We start from the raw sequence: 20,643 nt of genomic DNA, 5'->3' as shown, positions 1-20,643 counted from the left end.
CATCATTCCTTGTTATTTGTAACTGCTTTTTCCTACACGATAGTTCTAGTTGATATATTTATTCACTCCTGTTCATATGTAAACCAGCATGATGTGATTTTTATCATGAATGCCGGTATATAAAAACCTTAAATAAATAAGGTCACAAGAAGGAACAGCAGGATTTGAACCAAGGCTTCTCTGGTTCCTACTACTGTAACCACTTGGCTACTCTTCCACTCCTGTAATAACAACAGTTTTATTTTCTATGTCCCAGGTACACTACTGTAAATATTGTGTGATTATGGAAATTGCATTACTTCTGAAAGCCCATTTGTACCAAGCCTCATCATTTTGACTTCATAAGTTAGCCCTAAATTTTGTCAAAAATGAAGCCAGCTTATCCCTTACCTTTATTCCTTGACCAAGACTCTCCAGAGAATTAATATCCAAACCTTCTTTACAGGCTTGCAGGCAGGAAATCACTTTCTGACTCTCAATTCTTCCTGGGCGAATGGTTAGGCCTGCAATACTGCCATGGAAATATTGGGCAAATCTGGGTTTAGCAACTTCAGCTCCTACAAGAAATTCAAGATACATCATAACTCTCAAATAAACATACAGATGAGCACTTTCTAGAACAGTGATTCCCAAATCTGTCCTGTGAGACTCCCCAATTAATTGGTTATCTGGATACTGGCAATGAATGTGTATGAGATAGATTTGTATATTTTTCTCAACATTTTTTTGGCCATTCAGCTTCCTCCTGCTCAATCTGAACTGGCTTCTATTAGGCTAAGGAGCTATGAGTTTTTATTTGCAACTATCTCAAACTGTTTCCTTTATTTAAACATTCATCTGCCAACTCAAGCCAGTCATCAAAATGAGAGTCTCACAACAGGATCTGGTGCAAACATGGACACTGTATTTGGCTAGTAGGTGTCACCACTAAGTGATGGCTGAAATTCCCTTTTCCCTAGGGCTGTAACTATAGTCTCCACAGCCCAGAAAGGAGAACCCTGGCTCAGGATTCAAAGCTAGGTTTCCTACATAGCAGTGCACAGGACTTGCCATTGAGCCATTTCACTAGACCTGGGTTCCAAAACAGTGATAATAAAGAACAAATAGCAATGATTCTCATCCTTTCCACTCTAATCTGACACATTTTACCAGTGTATCTTTTTTAGATAAATACACACACAATGTTGAGTGGGAAAGACAATTTTCAAAGCCATTTTGCTTGCTTAGGGGGTCATTTTCCAAGGAGTTACCCCGGGTGATAATTCCGCAAATCACGCTAACAGCCGTTAATGCAATTTTTTAATTTTGTATTCAGGGGGCGGAGTAAATGTAAAGTAGGGAGGATTTATTGTGTGCCATGAAACAGCTGCAGTGTTAGTGTGGCCAATAACTACACCTCTTTCATTTGTGTTATGCTCTGCGCTAGTGGCTGGTAAAGGTTTATTGCAGTTCATGATGTTTCTGGACAGGCCTGTTTCAGGAGAGGGAGAGAGAGAGATGCTATAGTGCCTTTTCCCTAGACAGGTATTTGTATCCCTATGGGAGGCCCACCTAGTAACTCGAGGTGAGGGTTAAGTATTAGTGTAGGGGGTTAGGGGACACTTTGACATTCAACGTGAGATGTACGAACAGAACAGTGGTCTCTTGTGAAGATTTGCTGGCCTTCGGAGTGAGGAAACTCACTCCAAGATGAGATTTGAGCAAGGTTCTCTCAACCTAGCTTGAGGGACTCTCTACCTGGGTAACATCAAGCTAGGTTGAGAGAACATTGCCCAAATCTCATCTTGGAGTGAGTTTCCTCACTCCGAAGGCCAGCAAATCTTCACAAGAGACCACTGTTCTGTTCGTACATCTCACGTTGAATGTCAAAGTGTCCCCTAACCCCCTACACTCATACCTAAACCCCACCTCGAGTTACTAGGTGGGCCTCCCATAGGGATACAAATACCTGTCTAGGGAGGAGGCACTATAGCAAGGTTCTCTCTCTCTCTAGCATACTGAAACAGGCCTGTCCAGAAACATTGTGAACTGTGATATATATACTGGCAATGTAGCCCAAATTGGGCTAATAGTGCAATAACAGCTTTTTGCATAGCTGATATTGCAATTTGCAATACACATGCTTATTAACATAAGGTACACCCCTTTTTGGTATCGCATGCGATATTGGAAAATGAGGCCCTTAGTTGGCCTGTCTGAAAATTGCCCTCCTCAGAGTAGTTCACAATAGCATTAAAAAGGGTTGTTCCTTTGAATATGTTTAGGGTCAGAGCATACACTAGCCTATTTTCCTAGGAGTATTCTAGTGGTTAGTGCAGAAAGATAGGAACTAGAGAGACCAGGGTTCAAATACCATTGCTGCTCCTTGTAACCTTAGGCAAATCACTTCACTCTCTATTGCCTCAGATATAAACTTAAGGGGTCATTTACTAAAGTGCATTAGGGCTTTATCAGCTGCTATTTTTATTTTTTCACTAATATGCATGCTATTAAGCAAATCTCATGCAAATGAGGGCACCCTTCAGTTTCTCACATTAAAATACCATATCATGTGAAAAAGGCCAAACTATGTGTTATTTCCTCCAAACTCCTCCTGCCATGCCTACATAAGCTTGCATCTATAAAAAGAACCTTCCTACCAGGCTATGCTTCTAGGAGCTATATGTTAGGCCTGTTGATAATGATTTTAGCAAACTGGAGGGCTCAGGCTGCTAATCAGCATTGCCCAGATGGAAGGGAGGCAGAGATGCCATCTAAGAGGAAGAGAAGCTACAGGTACAGGTGGGGCAGCAGGGCTCATCTCTAGGATCACCAGACAGAAGGTCACACAGGGCCCACAGAGAGAGAAACTTTCATCCACTCACCACATTACTGGGTCTGCCTGAAGAAGAGATGATCACGAGGTACCTCTTGAGCTCCAAGGCCTTTATGGCTTTATATGAGGTCCTGTGCCATAGCAGGACTTGTGAAATAGTTGAACTGTTTTATGGTTCTTTGTTTTGTTCTACCCAGTTACATTCCTAGCTTGGTTCTCCAACCCTGTTTGTTTATTTGTTATATTGGGATGTTTTGTCCCCAGAAAAAAAATGCAAAAAAAAAAAACAAAAAAAGCTTTTTCTGGTTTTCTAACTTACTGTTTTGTTGTACATCTTTACAATCCAAGTCTATTTCTCCCACCCTTCTTTCTTGATTATACTGGAGTGTGCTGACTCTAAAAACCCTCAGTCAAAAGGAAGAAATGCAATCTCAACAGAAAATATGCACTGGAGAGACTTTTTGCATGTTTTCCTATGTGATAAAGGTTTCAGTAGAAAGAGAGGACTAATGCAACACCAGAAAATCAAGAAAAGGAAGAGACTGTTCAGCTACATAATGGGGTAGATCTTATAATTTAGCGCAAACGCATACTTTTGTTCGCTCACCAGGCGCGAACAAGAGTACGCGGGATTTCAATAGATACGTGCGTAGCCGCGCGTATCCATTAAAATCCGGGATTGGCGCGCACAAGGCTGCCAATTTTGGGCAGCCTGCGCGCGCCGAGCCGCACAGCCTGCCTCCGTTCCCTCCGAGGCAGCTCCGAAATCGAAGCGGCCTCGGAGGGAACTTTCTTTCGCCCTCCCCTCACCTTCCCCTCCCTTCCCCTCCCTAACCCACCCCCCTGGCCCTATCTAAACCCCCCCCTACCTTTATCACCGGATTTACGCCTGCCAGAGGCAGATGTAAATCTGCGCGCGCCAGCGGCCTGCTGGCGCGCCATCACCCGACCTGGGGGCTGTTCCGGAGGGCACAGCCATGCCCCCGGAATGCCCCCGGGCCAAAACCATGCCTGTGGTGCCGCCCCCGAAATGTCGCGTCACCCGCGCCCCACCCCCAAAACGCCGCATCATGACCACCACGCCCCCCGGCACGCCTCTCCATGCAAGCCCCGGGACTTACACGCATCCTGGGGCTTGCGCGCACCGCCCAACCTATGCAAAATAGGCTCGGCGCACACAGGGGGGTTTGGGGTAGGTTTTCGGGGGGTACGCGCGTAGGATATGCGCGTACCCCTTTGAAAATCTACCCCAATATGAGAAAAGCTTTCTTAGTAAATCACACCTAAGGAGAGATTGTGTTCATGTTCTAACTGTGATTAAAGCAAATTTCACAAGAAACCCAAAATTCCACCCAGCAACACAATCAGGTTCAAGTAGGGAATGCAGAAACATAGAAACATGATGGCAGAAAAATACTGTATGGCCCATCTAGTCTGTCCATCCGTCCAATTAATTTAGCTTTATAATTCTCATCACTTCCTTAGAGATCCTCTGTATATAACTTCTTGAATTCAGATACTGTTTTTGTCTCCACCACCTCCACAAAAGTGATACTGATGAAATTTTTATCTTGTACAAATGCAAGTACTTCCACAGGAAGACATATCTCCTTGCCACTCTGTCTTGCTGCTGTATCTCTTCTCCTTAGGAGTCTTTCTTCCACTCAGCATTGCTGCCATGTCCCTTATGCTACACCCAAGAATCTTGATGTCATTTTGCATTGCTGTCAGACCCCATGATCTACACCATGGAGTATTCTTGCTTTATTTCGTATTTATTTATTTATCTTCCACTGTTTGGGCACTTCTTTTGCTCTCATGATGCTTAGATGTGCTTTGATGCCACTCCTTGTGATGCTTTCTCTTTTTATTGGTGCCTTGGGGTTTTCCCTGCTACCTTTTCTCCTTTATTCCTCCTTCTTGATACTTTAGCATGTTGATGCTACTTTGCTTCTCCTGTGGACTTTGAAGGTTCATGCCACTGTTGTTGGTGCCCTTTTGAAGCCTTCCCCCTCTTCCTGCTTTCTTTGCTCATCTATACAAACCCCAAAACTGAAGAATTGTATGGTAATTCTAATAAACTAAGGAGAATAACAACACAAATTTGGAAATGTCTTAGAATAGTATATAAAAAGTGGGAAAAACCTCATACATGCAGGTGCTCTTTTTATGCCGTTTCTTGAACAGAACCACATTCACTTATTTAAGGTGACTACATATAACAGTGTGTCACCGAAGTGATTGTGCAACCTTTAATATAATCATTGGATTCCACACTTTTTTAAAAAATTACTTTATATACCGCATAATGCCACAACTTAATGGGCTCTAGAACAAAACAAAGAAGCGCTTTTATCTCAAAAAGCTGCGGTGTTTTATCCACTCAAGATGGAAACAATGGACCCTCGTTTGGTTGGTTTCATGGTACACGGCCTGACACAGCTCATGTTTCGCAACCTTCCTCAGGGGCCTCAAACATATATTAACCAACTCTAAAGAGTAAACAAAATATAACATTAGAGTGGCCATAATCATTTTAACCAAACATTTTAAATTATCAAAATACATACGTGTCTTAAGTTCGGTTACTTCACCCGCACTTCAAACGTGGTCATAGCACTTCCAAAAGGGATCTGCCCTTTAAACCCCTTGCATTTTATACCCTCCTTAAAATTAGCTCTCAACGAATCAGTGACAAGCTTATACATAAACCAATAAGCAGGACCCACCAAACCCTTTCAAACTAATGTCATCCACTCAATTCTGTCATTCATCTCATAACGATATTGGGATGATAGAGTGTAAATCCATCGTTGTTCTTTATAGTTCAAAAGAGAACGTACATCTCCTCCCCTATTTGATTTTTGTACCATTTCTAAGGCAGTCCATCTTAATTGTTCAAAAACATGATTAGTTTGTAGGCAATGTTTAACAATGGGAGCTTCTAGATTTTGAGTGTGCAGATGACTCCGATGCTCCCTTAATTGAATTTTTACTGCTCTAGATGTACGTCCAATATATAATTGGGGACAAGGACACTGCAGAAGATAAATCACATTGGATGAATTACAATCCTTTTGAAATTTTTTCTTGTATATTCGACCAGTGATAGGATGTTGCCATTTGTCTCCCTGAATAGTATATGGACACATATCACAGTTCCCACATGGTTGGTGGCCCACATCAACTACAGACTCCATAACAGGAGGCAACGCAGCACGAACCACTTGATTTTTAATATTGGGTCCGCGCTTGAAAGAAATTAGCGGTTCCTCCGCGAAAATTGGATACAATTGTAAAATGTGCAAATGGCAGTAAATACTTTGTAATATCGCCAATGATTTGTCCGTATGTTGTAAAACACAAACTTGTTTAGAAATAGACTGTTTAGCTCGGTATTCTAATAATGAAGAACAGGGTGAGTACAAAGCCCTCTTATATGCTGTCCACACTAATGTAAAAGGATATCCACATTCCAAAAATCGCATTGCAAGATCATAAGATTGCTTTTTAAATTCTTCAATAGATGAACACAGACGCTGTATGTGAAAAAATTGGCTTACAGGCAAACCATTTTTGAATGCCCTAGGTGAAAACTATGGTACATCAAAAGATTATTTCTGTCTATGGATTTATGATATAATGTAGTTTTCAGTTGAAGATCTTCTTTAACAATCAATATATCCAGAAACAAAATTTCTTGGTAATCAAATTGGAATGAAAATTTTATATCTGAATCAATGGTATTGATCCACTCAAAAAATCGATGTAAAATATTTTCATTTGCATCCCAAAAGAATAGTAAGTTGTCAATATAACGAACCCAAAATGTCACTGATTTAAAAAAAGGAGATTTGCAAATGTGAGTTACTTCCAACCAATTCATTACCAGATTTGCAATAGATAGTGCTACTGATGACCCCTTGGCAATGCCATGTTTTTGCAAATAAAATTGATCATTAAAACATGAAAACATTATTTTGTAATACCAATTGAGCCACCAAAAGAAAAAAAAAAAAGAACAAACTCGATGTGTATTGTTTGAGAATTGAAAACTTCCATTATGGTATCCATAGCAACTGTGAGTGACACATTAGTGCACAATGATATTATGTCCATTGATGCCATAATCGTATGTGGAGAAGATATCGTAACATCCTGCAGTTTCTTAAGCACATGTGTTGTATCCTGTACATATGAACACATTGCTCTGACATGATCTTATAAGAATTTATCCAAAAAAATAGCTAGTGGCTCTGGCAGTGATCCATTACTGGAAATAATAGGTTTTAAAGGTGGATTTTCCAATTTTTTATGAACTTTAGGTATACCATATAAAATGGGGGTACGTGGATGATAAACTTGTAAAAATTGTCGTTCTTTCTTGGTCAGAAAAGAAGTATTTTTTCAAGTAATTATTTCTTAATTAAGGACTGTAGTCCAGATGTGGGATCTTGTTCCAACAAACAATAGTATTTAACATCAGAAACATGTTCCATCAATCTTTGCATGTATTGTGTCTGGTCCTGAATGACGATACTGCCGCCTTTATCAGCGGGCTTGATGACAATTTAGGTATTAGATGATAAAGTTTGCAAAGCCATTTTCATGTCTGAGGACAGATTAACATATATCTTGGAGGTGGAATTTTCCAAATTTTCTATGTTTTCTATGTTTATGAAACATCATAATATGAGGGTCCAAAGGATCCAATGGAATCCATTTCAATTTAATGTGAACAATGGAAATATCATCATGTGGAACCTCATTCAATGTACAATACAACTTGGTCTGTAGTTTCCTGATGAAACGGTGAAGGGCCACTTGAGTGTCAAATGAGTTATGCTTTTGAAATGGCACAAATGAAAGCCCCAGATTCAAAACCTGAGTCTGTGTTTGTGTAAGGACACACTGGGACAGATTGATTACTGCTGTTCGTGGCGAGTCTTGGACCAAGACTGCGGACCCTCCCAATCATTGTAAGCTTGAGAGACCGGGTCCTTCCGAGATTGTCTCTGGTATGAATGGAATTGCCATCTTCCTTTTTTGCCTCTGCCCAAAAAAGGTTGAGAGGTCTATCCATTGTTTCCATCTTGAGTGGATAAAGCACTGCAGCTTTTTGAGATAAGTGCACTTCTTTGTTGAATATGCATGAGATATTTTTCCATGCCCTGCCTCCATTGTATGCAAATTTATTTGATGCATATTCATTGTGGATATCCTGAAAATCTGGCCTGTTTGTGGCTTTTGAGTACCAGAGTTGGCCACCCCTGTGATACAGAATGAGGATTTAGCACCAGGATTGCATGTGTCCCTTTCAATTTTCCTGGCAAAACACCCAAAACATGGGATTGCTTGCAAGAGGGCAAATCCAGTGCCAGGGAAGCTCTGTGCTGGTTTAGGGGCTTTATGATGGCAGGAAAAGAACTGGATGATAGATTGGAATTCAGGGGAAGAGACGATGGTCTTTAGTATGGAGGCTGTTATGCCAAGTGTTTACAAAGAAAGGAATAAAAAATGACAGTAGAATAAAATAACTACAATACCAGAGAATTCAGTTTAATTATGTGACTATCGGGGTCAACATGTAATCACACAGTTGTTACAATAAGAGCATCTTTGCCATTAAAATTTACAGAGATACATAAGCTGATATACAAATGCGACAGCACAGATTTTATCATTTAATGAGATAGCAACAAGCATTGTCACAAAGAGCTTTTTATAAAAGGCATACCGGTTATCTTATCCATAGACAAACAGGTGAACACAACAAAGAGCACATCTACTGGAAGTGGCAACCCAATATAAAAAGGACCAAGGACCTGGAAGTGCAGATGCAACACGTAGAAAACTCTGCACGGCTTGTCCAAATACAGTCGATGTTGTGGAAGTGAACTGGTGCGGGGAGGCAGCCAAGGCATAGGCACTGCTGTTCAGGTCATGTTGTGGACGTCCATTGATTCAGAGAAGGCAGACAAAAGACACAGTGTAGCCTACTGAGTAGAGCAGCAGGGTTCAAATCCCACTACTGGTTGCCTGCTCTTTGTGACCTTATGCAAGTCAGTTTTTCCTCCATTGCCTCAGGCACAAACTCAGATTGTGAGCCCTCTGGGGACAACAAAATAACTAATGTAATCTGCTTTGAAGAGCTGAAAAGGTAGAATATAAATAATTAAGCATAATAAAAATAAGCTATTTTCAGTATGAAAGTCTATGGAGGGGAATCCAGAAATTGGAGGAGAATGGGAACTTTGTACAGTATACTTTCACTATTGCCAGCATCAGTAAGGGCTCTGTACTCAGAAGAATGACAATGTATGGCAGCAGCTCGACACAACACATACAGCTATCAGAGTCCTTCCATTGTTAAACAGTAAGCTTCTCAGACAGGAACCTTCTGGCAGGAAGTTAGCATGTTGAAGGCTACACAGTGGGCTGGATGCTGGGACCTGTGGAAAATATAACAGGCACATGTAAGTAACCAGTCTAATACCTTCTAATATCCTTTTTCATTAGATTTCCACATATAGAAAACATATGTGACTATTTTAAGGAGAATATCATCTCTGATGTCCCAACCTTTCCAAGATCTGTCTGTAAAGCATACCTGCAGTGTCGAGCTCCTCCGACAGGCTCTCAAACACATCCACAATCAGGAAATGCATCAGCCTATCCTCCATGGGGTTAGGAGGATGGGACATGGCACTTCTCCTTGTGTCTCCTTACCATTCTTCCTCCTCTTGGCCATATTATTCTTCAACTGGGTCTTTAGGCCATAGATGCAATCCGCTACCTGCTTGCTGCTCCTCTTCACAGCACTGCATTTACATATGTGGTCTCCAATCCTGTGCCATATCTGGTTCTTTGCCATTTTGGAAGTTTGGGTTACCTGGATGCCAAAAAGCATTGGATGATTGGCAAGCACACCCTGGATCAGAAGCTCATGGAAAATTTGTGTGTAGGCAGATGCTGCCTGCAGGCAGGGTTACCACTCCCAGAGGGTTGGTTCCTCACTCTCCCTTCCTCACTCTCATTCCCACTCCCATTTCCCATCCCTTTCTCCTCCTCCTCCTGGACCTGCTCTGTCTGCTGCCTCTCCCCCTCTCTTTAGCCTTACCTGCCTTTCTCCTCCCTCCTAACTCTCCTGCCTTATCCCCTCCATCTCCCTCATCACACTATCCCCTCCTTCCTGACTCTACTCCTCTGTGCTCCTCTCTGCCAGCACTCTCTCCTCTACCACTCCTGCCCTCCCATCCACCTCTCCCAGTCCTCCCTCCTCCCTTACTTCATTCTCCCTATGCACATGCCTCTTTCACTATGCCCATGGCTGCCACACTCCATTCTCACACCTTTCATGCACACACACACTCTTCTTTCATACTCTAAACAAAAAAGACAGAAAGACAAACAAGACTGACACAACAAACACATAGGCTTCTTGCACTGAAAGACACACCAGACAATGGGAAAGATAAACAAATAAGGAAATAGCAAAAGACAAGACAGTTCACACAGGTAAATGAATAATTAAGCTCCCGTACTCTCCTCTCATTCCACTGATGCCTGATAACCCTCAAAGGAACAGCTACAGGAGGCTGGCGTATACAGTCCAAGAAAATGTTGCGCAAAGAGATAAAGTACTGTGTGATGAATAAAATACTGCATGAAGAGGTAAAATACTGTGTGATGCAATAAAATATTGCCTCATGCATTACTTATATTTCCGTGTGATGCACAATTTACATTATTTTTCAAAGTCTGCCCATTTTTAACACACTATATTTCTCTTTAATAATGTGCAAAATTTTATTTTTCACAGTCAATTAAATAGACCCCTTAGTCTATAAGCCTTTGAAGATAGGAAAATACAAGCAGTACCTGAATCTAATCTGCTTTGAAGTGTCTGAAAGGAGGAATAAAAATCAAATACATTTGGATGTGGTATTTTCAAAATTATGCACACTATTTTATCCTTACAGCCACCCATACAAATAGCAGATGCAAAGTATGTGTGCACTTTTGGTGTGTGTACTGTACATTAGCTAATTTTTAGAGGGAAAACTACCAGCATGTGTATTAAAAGTACCTGCATGCTTTTCAGAATTGACCCTTGGTTCACCACTGTGTATGTTCAGCAATGATGATGCAATAGAATCCCCCAGAACTGGCAGAAACCCAAGATGCATACATTGCAAGAAGTGTACTAAAATCTATACATTTCTACATGTAAGCAAGGCTTTCTGATTTATGAAATTAGTATTAAATCTCTGAAATCTGGGAATGGATTAAATAGCCCTGAGTTCTGGAGGAACCCCAGAGAATTCCCACAAAATTCAACCAGCTGCCAGCCAATGCAAAGGAAAATTGTATTCTTATGGTCTTGCTCTCTGGCATTTTCTTTCATGTAAATTGGGAAGTGGTGCAGAAGCCTTAAGAGTAGATAAAGACAACACATTGCTTCAATGCATTCTGCTTTCTTACATGACTCCTGTTACTTAAAATTGAAATCTGTCCATCAACACAAGAATTCTGATGCACTAAAGTGCACCAGATTTCATAGAGAAGTCATGATTTTACATGTTTAAGTGTTCTACTGGGACTCATATGCAAATAAGTCCAGCAGAAAACTTACACACAAAACCTTCCTATGGGCATTTCAAAAAAGATAACTACACTTCATGTAGTTATCTTTTTTAATTTAAAAAAAGGCCTTTTGTGCATATTTTAGTGCTGTTAACATTATTAATGAACTGATTTACATGATTTGCCAGGCAACAACTCATTCCCTTAGAATATGATAAAATTTGCAACAGTTAATTTATACACAAAGCCAAAAAAAGGTAAAGTCCACTTCGTGTGTAAAAAGGACACAAGTTGCCATTTTTATGGGCGAAGCAGACTTTGCAAAATTCCGCACACTTTAGTACATCGGCCTCTAGTTGTTCAAGATGTTAAATGTTTTTAGCCAGACATGTTTATAAAAGGCATGATTATGAGGCATGTAGCACTGGTAGGATCCTTCCACAAGGTAAAATTTAGCACTACCAGATATTAACAGATGTCTGGGATTCAGCAATACTATTACTGTTAGTTTTCCACTTGTGACAATTGGTCAGATGATTGCTTTGTAACTGCCCACAGTGCTGCAAACTCCACAAATGCCTTTTACCTGTGGGGTTTGAGCCAATAATCAAAGCAAAATGACATGCTTAGTTTTGCTTTGATTATTGCCCTGAGAAAAAGACCTGGATATATTTGTGTCTGTTCTTCTCTGTGGATACTTTTTCCAGGCAAAACAATGCATACAGTTTAGAAAATCCAAAACTACGCATGTTGTTGCCTCCACTGAACTAACTCTGCCCATGAGATTGATGCCACAGAATGCAGGTAAACATATGGCTACTTTTACCCATGGGCAAAAGGTGCTGTTGCCCCGGGCCCAGCATAACAAGGGACCCATAAGAAATAGCAGCCCGGCATGCAAGTTCCTGTGCCAGCAGCAGCTGTTAGGGGTGTGCATTCGTTTACAACGTATTGGCAATCTGCAATGTATAGGGCCATATTCGTTGTATTCGTGGGGAAGCAAAACGTATCGCGATTCCCACGAATACAACAAATCTTCACCGAATTATTCAGCCATCTAAAGGAGCAAATTTAAACAAAACCCCCACCCTCCTGACCCCCTCAAGACTTGCCAAAACTCCCTGGTGGTCCAGCAGGGGTCCGGGAGCCATTTACTGCACTCACGCCGTCGGCTGCCGGTATTCAAAATGGCGCTGATAGCCTTTGCCCTTACTATGTCACAGAGGCTACCGGTGCCATTGGGCGGCCCTTGTCACATGGTAGGAGCAATGGACGGCCGGCGCTATCTTGTGCTCCTACCATGTGACAAGGGCCGACCAATGGCACCGGTAGCCCCTGTGACATAGTAAGGGCAAAGGCTATCGGAGCCATTTTGATTACTGGCAGCTGACGGCCCGAGAGCAGGAGATCGCTCCCAGTCCCCCGCTGAACCACCAGACAGTTTTGGCAAGTCATGGGGGGGTCAGGAGGGTGGGGGTTGTAGTTAATTAAATTTTAGCTGGGAAACGAATAAGAATGGAATGCATGAATGGATCGGGGGGCCCCCCTTGCCGAATGCAACGTATCTGCCCCCTGACGAATACGAATACCGAATGTAATGTATGCGGTCCCTCTGCACATCCCTAGCAGCTGTAGTCATAGCCAAGTGCGTCATTAGATCTGGGGCCCATGGGCCTGTGCCCTGAGTCTCAGCTACTCTGTTAAAAAAAAGTCTTCCTTTAATTCACTGCACTGGTTCCATTCCATGTGTACTGGGCAGTGCTGCATGGAAGCTTCACCACACTATGGGCCTCGAAGACTGAGAGCATGCGCAATATTGCAGGTCCCTTTGGTCCACCCCCTCTTCTATTGGCGCACTTCTGCTTTTAAACAGGAAGCAGGCCAGTAGAAAGAGGAGGCCGTGGGGACCAGCAGCACTGAACATGCTCTCAAATCTTTGAGGCCCATGGTGCAGTCACGGCTTCGTGTAGCACTGCAAATATACCTGGAAAGCAGGCAGCACAGGGTGCTGTCACTGCTTCTGCTTGCCAAGCATACCTTCCAATACAGGAATGAGAGAGAGGTAAACTGGGAAAAGATGGAGAGATGAGTGGGAGGAGATGGTGAGGGAAAGAGAAAGATTTGAAAGAGTGGGAGGTGGGGTAGTAGATAGGAGGAAATGGAGAGAGGAGGGGAAGGAGAGATGGGGATGACAGCAATAAGCGAGAGGGCAGAGTGCTGGGAAGAGATGGGAGGGGGAGGAGCAAGATGCAAAGGAGGGGTCTGGTAACAAGGGAGAAGGAGGAAGGCAGGAGAGAGACCAGAGATGAGAAGGCAAGATGTGAGGAAAAGAAAGTTGGGAGAAAGAATTGGGTGGAAAATCAAAGACTCTGATTAGGAAGAAAGTGGGAATTCAGGTACAGGGTGGAAGAATCGGGACTTGGGGATTGGATAGGATATTCAGGGATGCAGGGACTAGAAAATCTGGTGGGAGGTATTAATAGGGGTGTGTTAGATGGCCTAGGGGTGTGAATTGTGACATGATGACCTTGAGTGAGGGAAATAGATGGGAGGGTGGGGGGTGGAAGAGAGGCCTGGAGAGTGAGCAGGAACTGGACTGGCATTTGATCTTGATTGGGAGAGCAGAAATTCAGGAATACATGGAAGTAGAAAAAGATGCCTGGGAGCAGGGGCTCAGGGATTCAGTGAGGGTGAGGACTGCAGAACTGTAGAAGGCGGAGAGTAAGACATGGGGGTTTGAGTGGGGAGAGTATGTGGGGAAGGGAAATGAGATTTGGATTGGGTGGGGAAGGGGAGGAGCAAGCAGGGACTGGGGGATAAAGAACAGAAATTTAACATCATACCTGTCTCTTGCTTTGGCAAAATAAAGGTGCATGCCTCACTGTGCTGCTGGCACTGCTACACAGTGCCTGCCTCCCTCCTTGTGCCATCTCAGCCTCATGGGGCTCTGCAAAGTAAAGTGTGAGAGAGATAAAGGGACCTTGTGTGTATAAGAGAGAGAGGGAGCATATGAGGATGTGTGTGTGTGAGAGAGAGGGAGCTTGTGTGTGAGAAAGAGAGGGAGCATGTGTATGTGTGTGTTTATATTTGAGAGAGTGAGGGAGCGTGTACGTGTGAGTGTGAAAAGAGTGTGTATGAGTGAGAGAGGCAGCATTTATGCGTATGTGAGAGACAGAGAGAGATGGAGCAAGTGTATCTGTGTGAGAGAGAGGGAGCATGTGTATGTGTGTTTATATTTGAGAGAGAGAGAAAGGGTGCATGTGTATATATATATAAGAGAAAGAGAGAGAGGGAGCATGTGTAATTATGTGAGAGAGAGGGAGTATGTTTGTGTGTGTATGTGAGAGAGAGTTATGTGTGTGTGTGTGTGTGTGTGTGTGTGTGTGTGTGTGAGATAGGGAGTGGTGTATTCGTATGTGAGAGGGAATGTGTTTGTGAGTGTCAGAGAGAGGAAACATGTACAAAAGCAAAGAGTTTCATGTGCAATGCTATTTGTCTGTACCTATTGATAAGCTCCATATAATGTGAGCTTTGGTAAATTATTCCTGTGGTTTGATCCCTCACTCCTTGTGTTTATGCTCTGTAGATACATTGTGCATTACATCTAAGCAAACATTTGATAAATCTACCTCTTATTACTCTCTTTCTAAAGACTGAGAATGGCGGATACATTTTCAAAATCTACTAGTACTCTTAATGTTCAAAGTAGTCCAAGCAGTTTTATAACCTTGATGATTCAGCTTATTAAATATTAGCACTGAGCAAGCAAAATCCTAACTAGACTATCTCATATGAATTATTAAAATGTGAACAAATCAACAATACTTCTGGTATACTGTGCTTTAGAAACTCGGAGGAACAACTTGGGAATGAGGTTTATTAAGTGAACAAATAAAATTCTTGTTCACTACATATCTGGGACCTGGACTCTTAGCATGCAGTGCAGAAATAGATTCCCATCAGCTTAATTAATAGTAAAAAAAAGATAAGTACAAATATTTAAATATTTATGAATTTCTAATGGAAATATAATGTATATTAAATAATAGTTTTGATCATAGTCAAACCAAATTGTTTCTTAAAGGATGCAAAATATTATACTCAATCAGAATATTAACTATCTAATCTTATTTTATTACAGTGTATTTCTCTTCAGGGATGCAATAACATTCTGACTAGAAGAATAATCTTGTAATGACTTCTACACCTCACAATATAGCTTTACAGAAACTCTGTAAGAGTCCTCTGACATACAACAGCTTCAATAGATAACATATATTTTTTGTATATTACACACAAACCCTTTTTGAAAATAGAGCCTCAATTGTTTTAATTATAATATGAAATGTGAGGGGTTGAAATCTGGAGGTGGTTATTGTACTTACAATATATAATAGGGATGTGAATCATTTTTCTAACGAATTGAAATATCGTACGATATTTCTAAATTCATTAAAATCAGTTAAAAGAAGGAAACTATCAATTTTACCCCCGATTTTTTGTTAAAATCGTTTTTCGGGTTAGTGCGCACTAACAAAAAACTGTTTATTTTTGTTACTTTTTGTTATTTTTTGCTATTTTTGTTAGTGCGCACTAACATGAGTTAGTGCGCACTAACCCAAAAAATGATTTTTCACTAAAAAAAACACGGGGAAACATGGGAAAACAATTTTTTCCCATGGCCAGATGATCCCAATAGCGGAAACGATCGGGCATCCGATTCACATCCCTAATATATAATAGTATATAGTAATGCATTCAACATTGACAATTATAAGGGTTAACAATATATGAGTTTAGATGCCTATAAAATTTTCATCAAGGTTCTTGCCCAGTTGATAAATACCTAATACAATGGATATTACTACTTAATTCTCTAGGAAATAATACATTGAGACAAATTCAAAAGATGTATGAAGAGTGTGGACAGGATCTTGACCACAATCTGCAACATGGCAACAGGCTTGTTCTCCTCTCCTCACAATTAAAAATCCCTTTTAGGATGAGGGGGGATAGAAACAGGCGGTAGGACATAGTGTGGTTTGCACATGATCCAGATGGCATGATCATTGCCATGTATATCTTGAATGTGGGCTGAGGTTGTGATTGACTATTGCCTGTCATCTGGACACAGGTGTCAAGGGTAAAAGGTGTGGCCTCCGAAGGGATTTAACGGAGGGTGGAAAGGTTGCCATCCACTCTTTTGGTTTGTGTGGGCATTTGGCATCCCTCCTATCCACCTCTTTTTTGGCATAGATTGGAGAATTCAACTGATCTATCACAAATTGTTGGGGTGGGGGGAGAGGCTGAATGCAGGAAACCTGAGCCAATGTAGCAGTTTGGGGGTTTTTATTGGCATGTTCCCCAGTTGTCATGTTGAGTTTCAGGGTATTGTAGCCTATTGTGACATGGGGCAAGGCAGGGGATCAGCACATGAGCTGGACTGAGTAGGTGTGTGGGGATTATTCAAAGTTGTCAGTGGACAAATGCTGAGTTGTAGTGGAAAGGCTCACCACAGTGGTCGAAGTGGGCTGTTGATGCCTGAAGCTTGAGTGAGTTAACGGTGTCTCCCTCCCCTACACCCTTCTGCTCACCATGGCAGGAGGGCTGCCCAGGCATCATACATGTTATTGTGTTAGCTTGGGATTGTAACTTGAGTTTATCCCAAATAAAGGTGTGGCCTTTTTATATCCCATTTGAAGTTTATTGTTGTTTATTTAGGTTTTATGAAGAGATGTGTGAAAGTGAGTTTGGGAAGCCTGGCTGCATATGTTAGTTCTTTTAAATTGAATATAGGTGTAATAGAACTTTTAAGTTAAGCCCATGCACACTTTGTATTTTTCTTTTGTGCTGCATTCATCATGTGGAAGTGAAACAATGAACAAAATACAAAATTCTTACTATTGAGACTCTTTAAACAGTTTTTTCTGCATGGTTAATGCCAGAAACTGAACTTTGTTTATAACAGACAGGAGGAATAGCTTGGTGATTAGAGCAGCAGGATGTGAACCAGCAAGGCCAGGGTTCAAATCCTGCTGTCATTCCTTGGGACCTTGAACAAGTCACTTTACTCTCCCATAGCCTCATTTACAAAGCTGTGTTAGACTGCTTACCATGTGGTAAATGGTGTTTAAAGTACCTCACGTTATTCAGCCTCCAGCAGTGTGTGAATTATAATGAACTGAATTGTATGCTCTTCAGCTCATTCATACCCTAAACATGCACAATGTGGCTTGCTTGATAATCACAAACCACATTATTTGAGTCAAAGTTAGCTTCAACTCCAGTGTTTTTACATTTCCATGTTTCTCCAAATATCTGACTTTTAAAAATGGTGTGAAGTCTGCACCAAAAGACTTAGGAGACTGGAGGTCCTATATATGTATACCCTGGAGGAGAGGAGAGAAAGAATAGACTTTTAAATACATGAAAGGCATGGGTGTAGTGTCCATAGTGCACCAAACTCAAAATACGGTGTGCCTTGCACTACCAATTTTGGATGCTATCACCTCTTCGCTTCCTGCCATATGGAACAATAAGCAAGTGGTGCCGCATGCCAGTGCTGGGACTCACCAACCCCAATGCTGCCTCCATTTTGAGCTGCAGCGCAGTGAGAACAGACTTCCTTTTCTAACAGGCGGCCATCACAGTCATGCGGCCATCACAGTCATGCAAAGAGTAAAACGAGTATGTGCACTTGCAGACACCAGTCCCTGCTGCTGCCTTTGCTGTACCTCATGGAACGAAAAGCCTGCACAACAGAGCACATCGAGTCTCAACAGCCGCTAGCCACTGCCTCTCAACCAGTCCCACCCCACAGCCAAGACAGTGAGTGTCTGTGAGCCAGCGGCCAAGGCATGAATTATTTATTTGGGGAGCTCTGGGATTGGGGAGCTGTTAGGGCAATGATAATGTCTTTGGGGGGGCTCAGGGGTATATTCAGTGGGGATTGGGAAGACTCTTTGGGGATAGATCATGTGTTTGGGGGGCTCAGAGTCAAGGATGTATATGGTGGGGTCTGCGGAGGCTCTCTGGGACTTGGGTTATGTGTTTGGGAAGCTCAGGTATGTCTGGGGAGGTTCTCTGAGGGATGGATCACATGTTTGGGGTTTCAGGGCAGGCAGGGCTTAATTTGTAGACAAAAGAAGTGGAGCTGTGTAAGGGGGGTGAGGGGGTGGAAGTTTCCAGGGGTGGGTGGAGCAGTGCCAGGGTAGGGTATGACCTGTGTGTGTGTGGGGGGTGAAGGGCCAAGGACCATGGGCAGGTGTGAACTTTCTCTCCCATAAACACATTCTCTCACACAATTATGAACACACTCTTCACACTCTTCCTCCTCCTTATCCCAGTGAGCCAAATTCCCCAGCCCACACTAGTGCTCTACTCTCAGTGGTCAGTAAGCACAACGGGATGCTGAACACCGCTGGAGACTGCAGGTGGACAGTCACTGAAGTAAGGAGGAGGAGAGAAGAGAGAATGGGCACTTTCTTTCTCTCTTCTCTGCCTGGTGATCCTGGTTCTTCATCCAGATTCCACACCCCCACCCCTGCAGTCACCTGAAGAAGAGAGGGGGAGGCTGCAGCAAGCTTCTATGTTTGTGTGAGAGTGAGAGAGTCATTTGTGTGAAATTTTTAAAAAGTACCTGTGAGTGTATAACAGGGTTTGAGTGTGAGAGAGTTCCTGTGAGTATGAGAGAGAACATGCTTGTGTGTGTGTGTAGTCAAATAGAGAGAGAGTACCTGTTTGTATGAGAGAGAAAGCCTGTTTGTCTGTGTGTGAGTGCCCGTGCATGTGATCAGGGAACCTATTTGTGTGTGTGTGTATGTGTGAGACAAAGGGCCTGGTTATATGTGTGAGAAAGAGTTCTAGTTAGTGTGCAGAGAGCCTGTTTGTGTATTTTAGAAAGAGTGACAGTGTGTGAGAGAGCCTGTGTGTGTGAGAGTGAGAAAGAGACTGCTTGTGAGTGTGTGAGAAAATGAACATGTTGTGTGTCTGAGTGTGTGTATGTGAGAGGGAAAATAAAGTTTATGTGCCCCACTCCAACTCATGACAATCTCAGGATCATTGGAAATCTAAAATTCCCAGGTATGGAGTGCAAATGATTTAAAAAAAATCTTTATTTGTTTTAATTATTGGATGTATCTGCTGTTTTAAAATATTTTATTGGTATTTGGTAAATTTTTTAACATTTGTATATGCATTATTAATTAAGAACATAAGAAAATGCCTTACTGGGTCATACCAAGAATCCATCAAGCCCAGCATCCTGTTTCCAACAGTGGCCAATCCAGTCTACCAGAATTTTATTCTATTTGTCAGCTGATTTGAAATATCTGTTCTTTTTATTGGTGTGTTGATTTGTATTTTACGCTTTATGAGGAATGGTGATATTTCTGGTTTTTCCATTGTTGCACTACATACAGAGTCTGGCTTGTTGCAGTTTCCAGTTCAGTTTTTGTATGGTTGTTTCTATTTATATTTTATGGTCTATTTATTCTGTATTTGGCAAGTGTCTATTCTGTATGTGTGACCGAGGTGAGGTATTTTGCTAGCATGTAGGGCTCTATAGCAACCTGACTTGTTCCGTTTTCCTAATAGATGGTGTAATGGTCTTATTAGGGCTGGTTGTGATATTTGCAGTGTTTTCTTTTCATGGGTAGGGTTATTACCATGAGTCTGGCAGTTAGCGTGTTATGGTATGGCAGGTTTGTTGTAGGTTCTGAGAACATTTTCTGCAGGGTAAATTGTACTAATGTGTTGCTGTTATAGTGAGGTGACACCAGAATTTGATTATTATTTTTTCTATGGTAAGTAATAAGAGGAAGGATCCTAGCTCTGCTCTGCATCTTTTGTGGAAGGAACTTGTATGAACACATGGTATTGTAGAACTTGAGATGCAGGGTTTATATTGGGATCCTGCCTTGTCTTGTATAGACCCCAGACTTCAGACCCGTAAAGAATAACTTGATTGGCCCGGAATACATAAAAAAGTCAATATTGAGATTTTAAGCCTGCTAGAGAATTAGAGCTGGAGGATCTTGAAAGTCTCATTTTTTTGGTCACATGTCAGCAGCAAATTTTCTGGTGACCCCCCAACTTCAGCAGTTACTAACAATACACAGGAATCAAAGCTCTTTTGATGGAAAAGAAGCTGTAGAACTAGATGTCAGGATAAGAGACTCCAAGGGATTAGACTCAGAAGGAATGCAGGTAGCATTTCTTCACAGAAATGGTGATGGATGCAT

At 41.9% G+C, this 20,643-nt stretch overlaps 1 protein-coding gene across 3 annotated transcripts in view; it reads right to left on the bottom strand.

Moving 5' to 3' along the window:
- The window catches only part of CLSTN2 (calsyntenin 2), a 1,635,505-nt gene that overhangs the window by 133,499 nt on the left and 1,481,363 nt on the right, over positions 1–20,643 (bottom strand). For all 3 annotated transcript variants that reach the window (XM_029615596.1, XM_029615595.1, XM_029615597.1), the window contains one exon: positions 391–557. In XM_029615596.1, the coding sequence (XP_029471456.1) occupies positions 391–557 (167 nt within the window). The remainder of the gene's footprint in view (positions 1–390; positions 558–20,643) is intronic.

This window comes from Rhinatrema bivittatum, chromosome 9 (genome assembly GCF_901001135.1).
Source record: "Rhinatrema bivittatum chromosome 9, aRhiBiv1.1, whole genome shotgun sequence".
Taxonomy (NCBI): Eukaryota; Metazoa; Chordata; class Amphibia; order Gymnophiona; family Rhinatrematidae; genus Rhinatrema; species Rhinatrema bivittatum.
Note: the sequence above shows the minus strand (reverse complement) of the source record. Positions and strands in the feature narration are given on the sequence as shown.